This window comes from Cervus canadensis, chromosome 24, assembly GCF_019320065.1.
Source record: "Cervus canadensis isolate Bull #8, Minnesota chromosome 24, ASM1932006v1, whole genome shotgun sequence".
Taxonomy (NCBI): domain Eukaryota; kingdom Metazoa; phylum Chordata; class Mammalia; order Artiodactyla; family Cervidae; genus Cervus; species Cervus canadensis.
Window position 1 is genome coordinate 11,256,948 of NC_057409.1, and position 12,492 is coordinate 11,269,439.

Sequence of the window (12,492 nt, forward strand, 5' to 3'; positions counted from 1 at the left end):
AAATATAGAAAAGTATGAGTTAATGTAGCATATACCCATGTACCCACCCCCAGAATTAACATGGGTTAACATTTTACATTTAAAATAGAACAGTACAGGTAAGGTTTATCTCTTTTGTTTTCCTCTGCAAAATCTGTCCGTGGAAATGTATTTTCATGAATTTGGAGTGATTCAGTCCATGTTCTATTTTTCTTTCACATATACATACCCAAATACAATAGACAGCATTGCTTTGTCTGTGTTTTTGAAATTTCCCTCCAACCTAATTTTTTCCATTTGAACTTTCTTCTAAGGTCTATCAGTCTCTCTCCCTTCTCCCAGCTTAATTTTTAGCTTTCTTTAACTTCCTTGGTTCTGAATGAGAGCGATCTCCCCTGCTGAGTTGGGCTAGCTACTTCCATCTCTTTCTGACATAGCACAGAGCAAAAGCAAGAAATACTTATACCTTCTGAAAAACATATAAAAGAACACAAATTATGTTTAAGAAATTCTATAGCCCAGAGTTTGCTCCTTCTAAATGCATCCCCCTCTCCTTCCCCTGCAGAGGTCCTGAATTTTGTGTTAATGATTCCATCATATTTTTTAAATGTTTTTTTAGTACCTGATGTATGAATGTTTCATACAATAAATATTGAAATATTAAAATTTATGTTTTACCTTTTTGAACATCATGTGCTGTGTGCTGAAGTAGCTCAGTCATGTCAGACTCTGCGACCCCATGGACTGTAACCTGCCAGGCTCCTCTGTCCATGGGATTCTCCAGGCAAGAATACTGGATTGAATTGCCATGCCCTCCTCCAGGGGATCTTCCTGACTCAGGGATCGAACCTGCATTTCTTATATATATAAATTAAATTATATAGCAGTCATAGTGACTAGCTTTTCTTATGAACATGATTTTGAAATTCATCTCAGTTGAAAAGAAAATTTCACAAATCAGTTCTTATTCTTTACTATAAGTGATATCCTCTGACTTTTTTCTTTTCTGGCTGTGCCATGTGGCTTGCAGGGTCTTAGTTCCCTGACTGGGGATTGAACCTGGGCCCTGGCAGTGGAAGCACCAAGTTCTAACCACTGGACCACCCGGGAATTCCTCTTCTGACTTTTTTTCTTTTATACTTTATTTCATTTTTAAAAATGCTGATTTTGACTCACTAAACTGATTTCACAGTGGGTCATGAGTTCACAGTTTAAAACACCCCTGATTTAACCTATATACCTTAAGGTGGAATTGCTAGATTATAGAGTATGTTTGTTTTCAGTTTTATCAGATATAGCCAAATTGCTGTCCTTTAAATTGAGTGTAATCGTTTACATCTCCACCAATAGTGTATGAGATAGTTCCTGTTTTCCTGTGTACTTAGAAGGCAGAAATTAAAATGTTTGGATATAATTTCAGACTTAAAAGTTGAAAGAGTGGTACAGAGAACTCCTCAATACCCTTCAGGAATACATTTGATTCCTCAGATGTTGGTATTTTACTACATTCATTTTTTCTTTTTTTTCTCTTTACTTATACACACACATGACATTTTTTCTGAACCAGTTAAGAGTAAGTTGCATCATAGCAGCACTATTCACAATAGCAAAAAGGGGAAAACCACCCAAGTGTCCACCAATGGATGATGGATAAAAAATGTTATATATATTCAATATATACCATGGAATATTGTTTATTCTTGAAAAGGAATGGAACACTGATACATGCTGCAGCATAGATAAGCCTCAAACATGATGCTAAATGGGAGAAAATGGACATAAAAGGCCACATATTGTTTGATTCCATTCATATTAAGTATAGATCCATAGAGACAGAAAGCAGACTAGAGGTTTCCAGGGGCTAGGAGGAGGGTGGCAAGGCTTAATGGCTACAGAGTCTCCTTTGTGGGTGATGAAAACGTTTTTGAAATAGAGGTGATGGTTATACAACATTGTGAATATACTAAATGCCAATGAATTGTATCATTGAATGTACTAAATAGTATAATTTGAAATGGTTAATATTATGTGAATTCTACCTCAGTTAAAAAGAAAAAACAGTAAATTGCTGTCGCAATAGCTTTCTACCCCTAAATACTTCAGTTTGCTTATCCTAAAAGCTAGGATTTTTCTCACATAGCCATAATACAATTACTAAAAGCTGGAAGTTAGCATTGAAACAATACTATAAATTATAGACCTTGTTTGTTAGTTGTGTCAGTAATATTCTTTATAGCAAAAGTGCAAGGTGATGCTTTGCATTCAGTTGTCACATTGCTCTAGTTTTCTTTAATCTGGAACAATTCCTTAGTCTTTAAAATATTTCATAACTTTGATAGTTTTGCAGAGTCCAGACTAGTTATTTTGTGAGTAGTCACTTTGAGTTTGTCTGATGTTTCCTCATGGTATATGAATCTTCAGGTTATGTACTTTTGTCAGGAACGTCGTTAAAGTTTTGCTGAGGTAGAAGGCAGAAATTTTAATGTTAAAAAATATTAGAGCTTTTCCAGTCTCCATTTTTTTCTAGTTCAGAATTGTGAAAGGAGTACAACAAGGCTGTATATTGTCACCCTGCTTATTTAGCTTAAAAGCAGAATATATCATGTGAAATGCCAGGCTGGATGAATCACAAGCTGGAATCAAGATTGCCAGGAGAAATACCAACAACCTCAGATATGCAGATGACACCATTCTAACGGCAGAAAGTGAAGAGAAACTAAAGAGCCTCTTGATGAGGAAGAAAGAGGAGAGTGAAAAAACTGGCTTGAAACTCAGCACTCAGACAACTAAGATCATGGTATCCAGTCCCATTACTTCATGGCAAATAGAAGGAGAAAAAGTGGAAGCAGCCGTAGATTTTCTTTTCCTGGGCTCCAGAAGCACTGGGTATGGTGATTGCACCCACGAAATTAAAAGACACATGCTCCTTGGAAGAAAAGGCTTAACAAACCTAGACAGCATATTAAAAAGCAGGGACATCACTTTGCCAACAAAGGTCTTTATAGTCAAAGCGATGGTTTTTCCAGCAGTCATGTACAGATGTGAGAGTTGGACCATAAAGAAAGTTGAGTGCCAAAGAATTGATGCTTTCAAATTGTGGTGCTGGAGAAGACTCTTGAGAGTCCCTTGGACAGCAAGGATATCAAACCAGTCAATCCTAAAGGAAATCGGTCCTGATGAAGCTCCAATACTTTGGCCACCTGATGTAAACAACTGACTTATTGGAAAACATCCTGTTTCTGGGACAAATTGAAGGCAAAAGGAGAAGAGGGTGACAGAGGATGAGATGGTTAGATAGCATCACTGACTTTATGGGCATGAATTTGAGCAAACTCCGGGAGATAGTGAAGGACAGAGGAACCTGGCAAACTGCAGTCCCTGGGGGTCACAAAGAGTCGGACACAACTTAGCGACTGAACAGCAGCAGCAGCATCCTCATATGACCTTCACAACAAAGCTGTGAGATCAGTTACTTTATGTCATTTGTTCACTCAACAAAAATTTCTTGAGCCTCTGTGATATGCCAAGCACTGTTATAGGTGCTCGGGGTATATACCATATATAAAACAGAAAAAAAAAAAAATCTTACCTTCAGGAATTTCCTTTATAGTAGGAGACAAAGATTATCCTTTAGAAGATGTGTGTGCATGCACACACACACAAAGTGTGTTCACTGGTATAAAAGAGTGTATAGTGAAAATGGGTCTCTCTCTTACCACTTCCCCCTCACCTCTCAGTTTCTCTCCCCAGGAGTTCCCCTTTCTAGTTTTGTAGCCACTATACCTGGTTTACTGTGTATCCTTATAGGGACAGTCTTTGCCTAGATAATCATTCCTGTAATATATACTTTTTTCTACCCCCAACATTTACAGTTGCTTTCTGTATATACTGTTCTTTGCCTTGATTATTTTTTTCACTCAACAGTGTGCAATGGTGATGTATCTTTTCTTGCTAAATAAATATATTTAGGTTGTTTCCAGACATTTGCTGTTACAATGTCTTATACATGTATCACTTGACCACTTTTAAGTGTTTGTTTAGATACATTTATGGAAGTGGAACTGCTGGGTAAAAGGGTATATACATTTTATATTTTGATAGACATTGTCAGTTGTTCCCTGCAGTGTTGTACCATTTTATATTCACATCAGCAATAGAAGAAACTATTTATTTTCCCTGCCAACCATGGGTGATATCAAGCTTTTTATGTCAGTTAGCTCAAAGAGGGGAAAAAAAATTACACATTGTAGACTATTGCTTATTTGCTTTCCTTAATGTTAGTCTTCCTACCCTGTTAAAAAAAATGCCATTTATATATGTTATGAAATAACTAAATTTATGTTTAAAGTTCTTAAATGCTGAATTCACATTTATTGAACATTCTTTTAGCTATCTTGTTTCCCACATTGCTTTGTTTTAGCCAGTACATTTTTTTTATAGGTAGCATAGAAGTCACCTTTTTTTTTTTTTTTTCATTTTTTTATTAGTTGGAGGCTAATTACTTTACAATATTGTAGTGGTTTTTGTCATACATTGACATGAATCAGCCATGGATTTACATGTATTCCCCATCCCGATCCCCCCTCCCACCTCTCTCTCCACCCGATTTCTCTGGGTCTTCCCAGTACCAGGCTCGAGCACTTGTCTCATGCATCCAGCCTGGGCTGGTGATCTGTTTCACCCTAGATAATATACATATTTTGATGCTGTTCTCTCAAAACATCCCACCCTTGCCTTCTCCCACAGAGTCCAAAACTCTGTTCTGTACATCTGTGTCTCTTTTTCTGTTTTGCATATAGAGTTATTGTTACCATCTTTCTAAATTCCATATATATGCGTTAGTATACTGTATTGGTGTTTATCTTTCTGGCTTACTTCACTCTGTATGATGGGCTCCAGTTTCCTCCATCTCATTAGAACTGATTCAAATGAATTCTTTTTAATGGCTGAGTAATATTCCATGGAGAAGTCACCTTTTTTTAAAACCTATATGGGAATTATGAGTTAACAGTGATTAGATTGATATTTTTATCATATCAGAAAATGAAACAATAGATAATGTTTTACAATATTTGAACTGTAAATACTACCCCCCTATCCATTTGCCCCTTTTATGAGAAATAATTATATGGTTGCTTTTCTATCTAAGTTCCATTTAAAGTTTTGGAGATATGAAGCATTAAAAGTGAGCTGATGGTAGACATTAAGAGTGACTAGATTTGAGACAGGTTTGTTGCACTGTCTGGAATTCGCCTTTTAACTCAATTTTTGAAGGAAAATTTCAACCATTTCCAAGAGACTCTTGTATTAAATGTTTCAGATGTTTAAAACTACATATTCATTAAGACATTCAAACTACTTCAGGTTGTAATTTGCATTTTGTCATTGCAACCAATAGTAATAAAAATGATATTTGGAGATTAAATACTATGGATGTAAAACAGAACAATGTTTGAAACAGATGTATGTTATAGGGTATAGAGTCCAATGGTTAAAAGTATGGGGTTTGGAGTAAGAGAACCCTGGATTCATTAGCTATGTATTTTATTAAGCCTCTGTTTCTTCATAAATAAAATGAACTAATAGTAGTACCTACCTTTATATAAGAGAGCTAGCTTAGTGCCCTGTAATGCAGTAAGTACTGGACAAAATGAAGCTCTTATCATCGTAACCAGTCATACTAAGATCAGGCACTACCGTTTGGGAAACCAACAGTCATGTTAAAAAACCTAGAACTGGCAGCACGTAGCTGGGGAAATTGAAATGCATTCTCCGCTTAATTTTTGCTCATAACCCCTGATTTTCCTTGTATATTAAAAGTGTAAAACACTTGTATGAGTTTTAGGATTGAACTCTTGTAGTTTTCATACCCAAAATATTTTATTAGAACTATAGTTTCTAAGAGCCACGTATATTGCCTCTTCCTTCTTATTTCTAAAGTAATCTCCTAATCTCACCCATATGAATGGGAAGAATGTTTTTGTTTATTTGACATAATGTTGAGAGATGTCACAAATAAGTAATGCCAATACCAAAAGGAAACATCCATGAATCACTTGAAGAACTTTTAAGGGCCCAGAGTGGTATGTAGATCACATTTTGAAAACCATTGCTACAAACATGTTGACCTAGAGGATAGTTTCATGTTATTTTGCTTATATTGTTTATAAGCAAAACTATTAAGTGTGATAATAAAAAATGAGATAATCTCTTAGATGTTCTCTAAACAACTTTCTTATTTTTCTTTTTAAATAAGGGTAGTATTTTATCCACAGAACAAAAAAGTATCAATATTAGAAGACCTCAGGGGAAAAAAATATTTAAAAAAATGTTTTTAGGTAATTCTAACAACCAGAAACTTGGACATAAGAATAAAATTCTTTATTTTTACAGGTGTCCCTTGGAATTTCACATTTAATGTAAAGTTTTACCCACCTGACCCAGCACAGTTAACAGAAGATATAACAAGGTAAATAATGTATTAAGTTAAATATGTAATAAGTAATTTCATTATCATAAGGTCTGGGGAGTTCTTCATTCAGAATTAAAGAATTATTAAAACTAAGATAAAAAGTTTCTAGTTATTTCAAGGCAGGCTTACAAATAAGTGAGCCTAAAAACCTCAAATATCTGTGACTCACCTGGAGGAAATTGGTGGGGAATTAACCTTGCTTATCAAGGATATTATGCCATGCTGTGGACAGGGACTCTATAAATCATACCATCCTCCAAAGAACAGGACACAAACAGAGTGGCAAATAGCTCTGCTGTTTTTTGTTTTAAATACTCTTCTCTCGTGATGTTCTTTCTTAAGGGATCATAAAGCTAAAGTCTCAGTTTTCTTATTTTTTCTTCCTATTCCTCTTTTAAATTGTAGGATTTTAAATTGTAGGATTAGGTATGTGAACTGAATCTTTCTCAGTAATTTTTGAGCCTGCTTAATTTATGAAATAAATCTTGTAAATAAAAATTTATTTATGAAATAAATCTCTTTAAAAACAGCTTACTGATTCCGTTTAAAAAAGTGTCCTTTATTGGAGTCTATGTAAATATTAGCAAAAAAGGAAAATGGAAAAACAGTATCTAATAAAAAGTACTATAGTACGTATTTCTATTCATAGCATCTTACGTAGAGCCTTATATATACATAGTAGGTATTTGGCAAATGTTTGTTCAATTGAATTGTTGTTGAGAAACTACTTTCTAATTCTGATTTTGCTGTCAACTATCTGATTTCAGACAAATATATTCTCTCAAATAAGAGAATAACCTAAGACTCCTAAAAAGTCTGGTTGTTAAGTACTGTGAAGTGCCTATACCATTAAAAAAGTTATCTAGTTATTCTTAGTACATTCTTGAAGTTGAGATGCCATATTTCTGCCTGAAAAAATTATCTTGGTTATTTCTTTTTCACAAGTAATATTTTCTCTTAGAGTTGTTACTTACTCATCTTTCTTTCGGAGAAGGCAATGGCACCCCACTCCAGTACCCTTGCCTGGAAAATCCCATGGACGGAGGAGCCTGGTAGGCTGCAGTCCATTGGGTCGCTACGAGTTGGACACGACTGAGCGACTTCCCTTTCACTTGTCACTTTCACACATTGGAGAAGGAAATGGCAACCCACTCCAGTGTTCTTGCCTTGAGAATCCCAGCGATGGGGGAGCCTGGTGGGCTGCCGTCTATGGGGTCACACAGAGTCGGACACAACTGAAGCGACTTAGCAGCAGCAGCAGCAGCATTTTTCTTTGTTAAGGTTTATTATATATACAAATAACAAATCCCTAAAATTCTGTACTAACTACCTATGTTTTAGAGGAGTTGAAGACTCTTACGATTTGATTGGCATTGCTCTGACTTTTTAAAAGACATGTGTGTAGTGACTAATCATAGACAGCAAAAATGATTGCTGATACATATGTTATTCAATATCTTCTTATGGTTAAAGCCAAGATATGATTCTAATTAATCATGGCCCTGACCTCCTCAGCCCTTGTTCTGACTGAGTTAACCAATTCAGACTCTTTTACCAAACAGGAAAACTGGAAGGTATGATTAAATTGGAAGAATCCAGTTCGGGCTGTCTGACACTGAAACAGTACGATGAACAACTGTATACCTTCTGCTTAGATTGAACAGTTGTTAATATTAACTCATATTTACTTAGCCACTCTTTTCCTTCCTCCCCCCGTCTTTCCCATTTTGTTCCTTCCTCTCTCTCTGTATTTTGTTATTGTTTCCGTCGCCGACATAGTAACGTCTTTTCTCTTTTGGCTGTAGGTATTACCTGTGTCTTCAGCTTCGGCAGGACATAGTGTCAGGACGTCTGCCCTGTTCCTTTGCAACCTTAGCGTTACTAGGCTCTTACACTATCCAGTCTGAGCTGGGAGACTATGACCCGGAACTCCATGGCACAGATTATGTTAGTGATTTTAAACTGGCCCCAAACCAGACCAAGGAACTTGAAGAGAAGGTCATGGAACTGCATAAGTCATACAGGTAAATATGTCTCCAGGGTTTGGTCTGTCTTTATTTTGACAATAAGTTTAAATCCTTGACCTGGGATGATTTTAGTGTTCGCCTCCGTGGGAACTGGTGACATAGAAAGAGTCAGCTCGAGATCAGTTCCCTCCCAGTTCTTTGGGATTCTAAGCCTTCTGAACCTAAGTTTTCAGAGTAATGGGTGCTGCATTGTTGGATGAAAACTAAATGAGGTAATATATGTAAAGCACTAAGCAGAGTGTCTGGCACATAGTAGGTGCTCAATAAATGGAAGCTATTATTACTATTGCCTTTTACCTTTTTTTTTGTTTTTGTTTTTTAGATTTAAATGTATTATACTGTATTAGATACCTTGAGATCCTTAGAGCAGAGGTTCTTAACTTGGGGTCTTTTTGCAAGAATAGACTTAAGAGGGCTCATAAAACCCATGAAGATATTTTTAAATTCTTTCTTGAATTCACTAATTTTTTTTTTTCATGAAAATAATTGGTAATGTGAGAGGTATAACACAGTGGTCAAGAACAAGGGCTTTGGTCAGACTGAGCTGGGTTGAATTCTTGTTCTGCTTGGTTCTAGCCTTGTGACCTCAGGCAATTCACTTAATCTCTCTGAACCTCAGATTCCTTATATGTCTGATAGAGATCATTACCTCAGAGGAAATAGGGTGATCCATAGGATTAGAAAAGGTCATAGGTGTAAAAACTTAATACAATGTCTTACACATAGTAAAAATTTAATAAACATTAGCTAATATTAAAGTCCCAGAAAAATGTGTTTATTCCTACCATATATCCTATTGTTATTTGAGTGACTTCTCCGAGCTAAATTTTATAAGCTGTCTAGGGATATCAAGGAGAATGTCTGATCCTGGCCTTGAGTTGGCACCTTGAATTATGTTAGCATGAAGTAGGCTAGGATGCCCCAGAAGGTCACACTGCTGAGAAATCCTGAGTGGTCCTACAGTAGTCTATCTAGCTGTTGAACCATCTTATTTTCCTGAGAGTGGTTCCAATAGGATTGCATGGATTCAGATGCTTCAAATAAGAGAGTGTTAACTCAAGGTCCCCCAGTTCTAGTTGCCTTATTCCCGCTGTAGGCTCCAGTCCCTCTGTCATGAGAACCATAATAAGAACTTTAGAGTCTTTCATCTATGTAACAATAGTCTTATTACAATCACCCCACTCTCATGAGATCACGCTGTTTCTACAGAGAATTGCCAAGGTTTGTTTTTCAAGTTTGGGTATATACATTACAATGCTCTGATATCTAAGACCACTAATGAATCACTTTTAACTAGTTGATGATTCTAACTTAAAGGATGTCGTATTGTCCTTAAATACGTGTTTGCTGATGGCAGTTTAGTCACTACATCGTATCCAACTCTTGCAACTCCCATGGACTATAGCCCGCCAGGTTCCTCTGTCCATGAGATTTCCCAGGCAAGAATACTGTAGTGGGTAGCCATTCCCTTCTCCAGTAGATTTTCTCAACCTAGGGACTGAACCTGTGTCTTCTGCATTGCAGGTGGATTCTTTACTGCTGAACCGCCAGGGAAGCACAAAATATGTGTTTAAGATACTTATTTATATTCTGATTATAATTCCAGAAATTTATATATATATATATATGTATATATATATATGTAAAATACATGTACACAAAAGTAAGTGGTAGAAAGAAACAATCAATTAAAATTATTTGTTAGAATGTCAGGATTGTAGGGAAGTGTTCTTTTTACTAATGATTTAAAAATAATTTTTATTATTAGTAGTATAATCTTTGAGCGATCAATAAAGTGGTAAAAGAAAATATTTTACTGCTGCTGTGGAGCACAACAGCAGAAAATAGTGGTGTTGGATTATGATTGATGCCTTACTTCTGTCTCTGATGATTTTGATGTATATTTGATCATAATAGAATTTCAGGTTTGGGAGGACTTTGCAGTCTAAATTTCATGCAATGTTTGATTCTCCTTTATGCATTGTTAACATAATCATCATCATATCCTAAGCAGCTAATTATTATGTGTCTGTTATTATGTGCCAGATACCATGCTAAGCACTTTATGTATAATGTCATATTTAATCTTTATAACCACCCTTTGAATTAAGCCGTGCGTGCTCAGTCACTTCAGTCATGCCTGACTCTTTGTGACCCTATGGCCTGTAGCCTGCCATGCTCCTCTGTCTGTGGAATTTTCCAGACAAGAAGGGGTTGCCATTTCCTACTCCAGGGGATATTCCTGACCCAGGGATTGAACCTGTGTCTCCTGTGTCTTCTTTATTGGCAGGTAGATTCTTTACCACTGCGCCACCTGGGAAGCCCTTTGTTGAAATGGTGGAGCACAGATCAAGGCAGTTGGCACCAAACTGTTCTACTAGTCATTACATGCTTCACTAGGATGCACTTTTATTTTTTAACTTGCAGTTAAAAGATGAAATATTTTAAAATCTGCCTGTTCACTTAAAAATTTTCATGATGAATAGTAAAAAGTATTGATTCTTTTAAATCTTAAATACATTCTGCTTAATATTCTGTGTGATTTAATAGGAAGTACCCAGAAAGCATTTGTACTGCATACTGAGGTACAACAGCTATCTTGAGAAAACACACTTGTATAATTGTTTTACGTTCTCAGCTGAATTAGTCACTTTTTTTTAATGCAACACCTTTTTCACTTGAAAAAATAACTATGATTAATGACTATGATTATTCAGATTTGGTTGTTTGGCATACATTTTCTCAAAAAAATGAAATGAGCCAGTGCTTTAAGGGTTGGTAAACAACTATTTGTTGCTAATGAGAAAATTCAAGCTTTTAAGAGAAAATCAGAATTTTGTAAAACTTCTATTTGCCATCATGGTCTTGACAGGCTCCAAATACTTAAAAGACTTTTCTGATGGAGTTGGTGATGACTCTAATGCATGTGATTCTCTTCTTTTAATACTGTACAATGAAATGTGTTAGCATTTGAAGGATTTGGATTAGTCAACGAATATTTTTCAGATGTGAAATACATGATGTTATAAAATCATGCATAACTATAAAAGGTCCATTTGAAATGCAAGATAGGCCAATGGATTTTAATATAACAGGTTACAAAAGTTCACCATTATGTCTTCAGATTTCACATTGGAAATCCCCTTAGGAAACTGCCATTGTTGAGTTTTAGTGTAGTAAGTATCAAAGAAGAATATTTTTAATCATCAATTCATTTTCCAACTACATATCTGTATGAACTCAGGTTTCTTCTTATACTACAACCAGATTCAAATATTGCAACAGATTGAATTCAGAAGTAGTTAGAAGACAGGAGAATCCAGCTGTCTTCTAAGTCACACATTAAAAAAATTTTATAAATATGGAAAACAATGCTGCTCCTTTACAACAGTTTGGGAAAATGCTGTTATTTTTTTTTAAAAATTGTTAAAATATGAGTTTTTTATTGTTATTCTTTAAAGATTTAATCAGTAGTTTCAAATTGTATTAATTTTACCTTCTGTTATAGTAAATATTGATAGAAATAACCCACATTTAATAAAAGCTCTTTAGAGTCCTCAGTAATTATTGAGAGGGAAGGGATCCTGAGGTCAAAATTTTGAGAACCACTGAGCTAAGCACTAAGGCAAAAGCCTGGGCTCTGGAGTCAGCCTGTCTTACTTTGAATTCAGTCTCCATTCCTTATTAGCTTTATGATCCTTAGTAAGTTACTTAAGGGCTTCCCAGGCTTCCCTGGTGGTTTAGATGGTAAAGAATCTGACTGAAATGCAGGAGACCCAGGTTCAGTCCCTGAGTTGGGAAGATCCCCTGGAGGAGGGCATGGCAACCCACTCCCAGTACTCTTGCCTGGAGAATTCCCTGGACAGAGGAGCCTGGCGGGCTACAGTCTACAGGATCGAAAAGAGTTGGACACAACTGTAGCACACATGCACACTAGTTACTTAAGCTCTCCAAGTTTCCATTTTTTCATCTGAAACAAAAGGATGATACTGTGAGTTTTGTGATTGTTTATCA

General features: G+C 35.9%; 1 protein-coding gene across 13 annotated transcripts in view; it reads left to right on the top strand.

Moving 5' to 3' along the window:
- The window catches only part of EPB41 (erythrocyte membrane protein band 4.1), a 178,321-nt gene that overhangs the window by 93,259 nt on the left and 72,570 nt on the right, over positions 1–12,492 (top strand). For all 13 annotated transcript variants that reach the window (XM_043444628.1, XM_043444632.1, XM_043444631.1 and 10 more), the window contains exons 6-7: positions 6,373–6,448; positions 8,257–8,475. In XM_043444628.1, the coding sequence (XP_043300563.1) occupies positions 6,373–6,448; positions 8,257–8,475 (295 nt within the window). The remainder of the gene's footprint in view (positions 1–6,372; positions 6,449–8,256; positions 8,476–12,492) is intronic.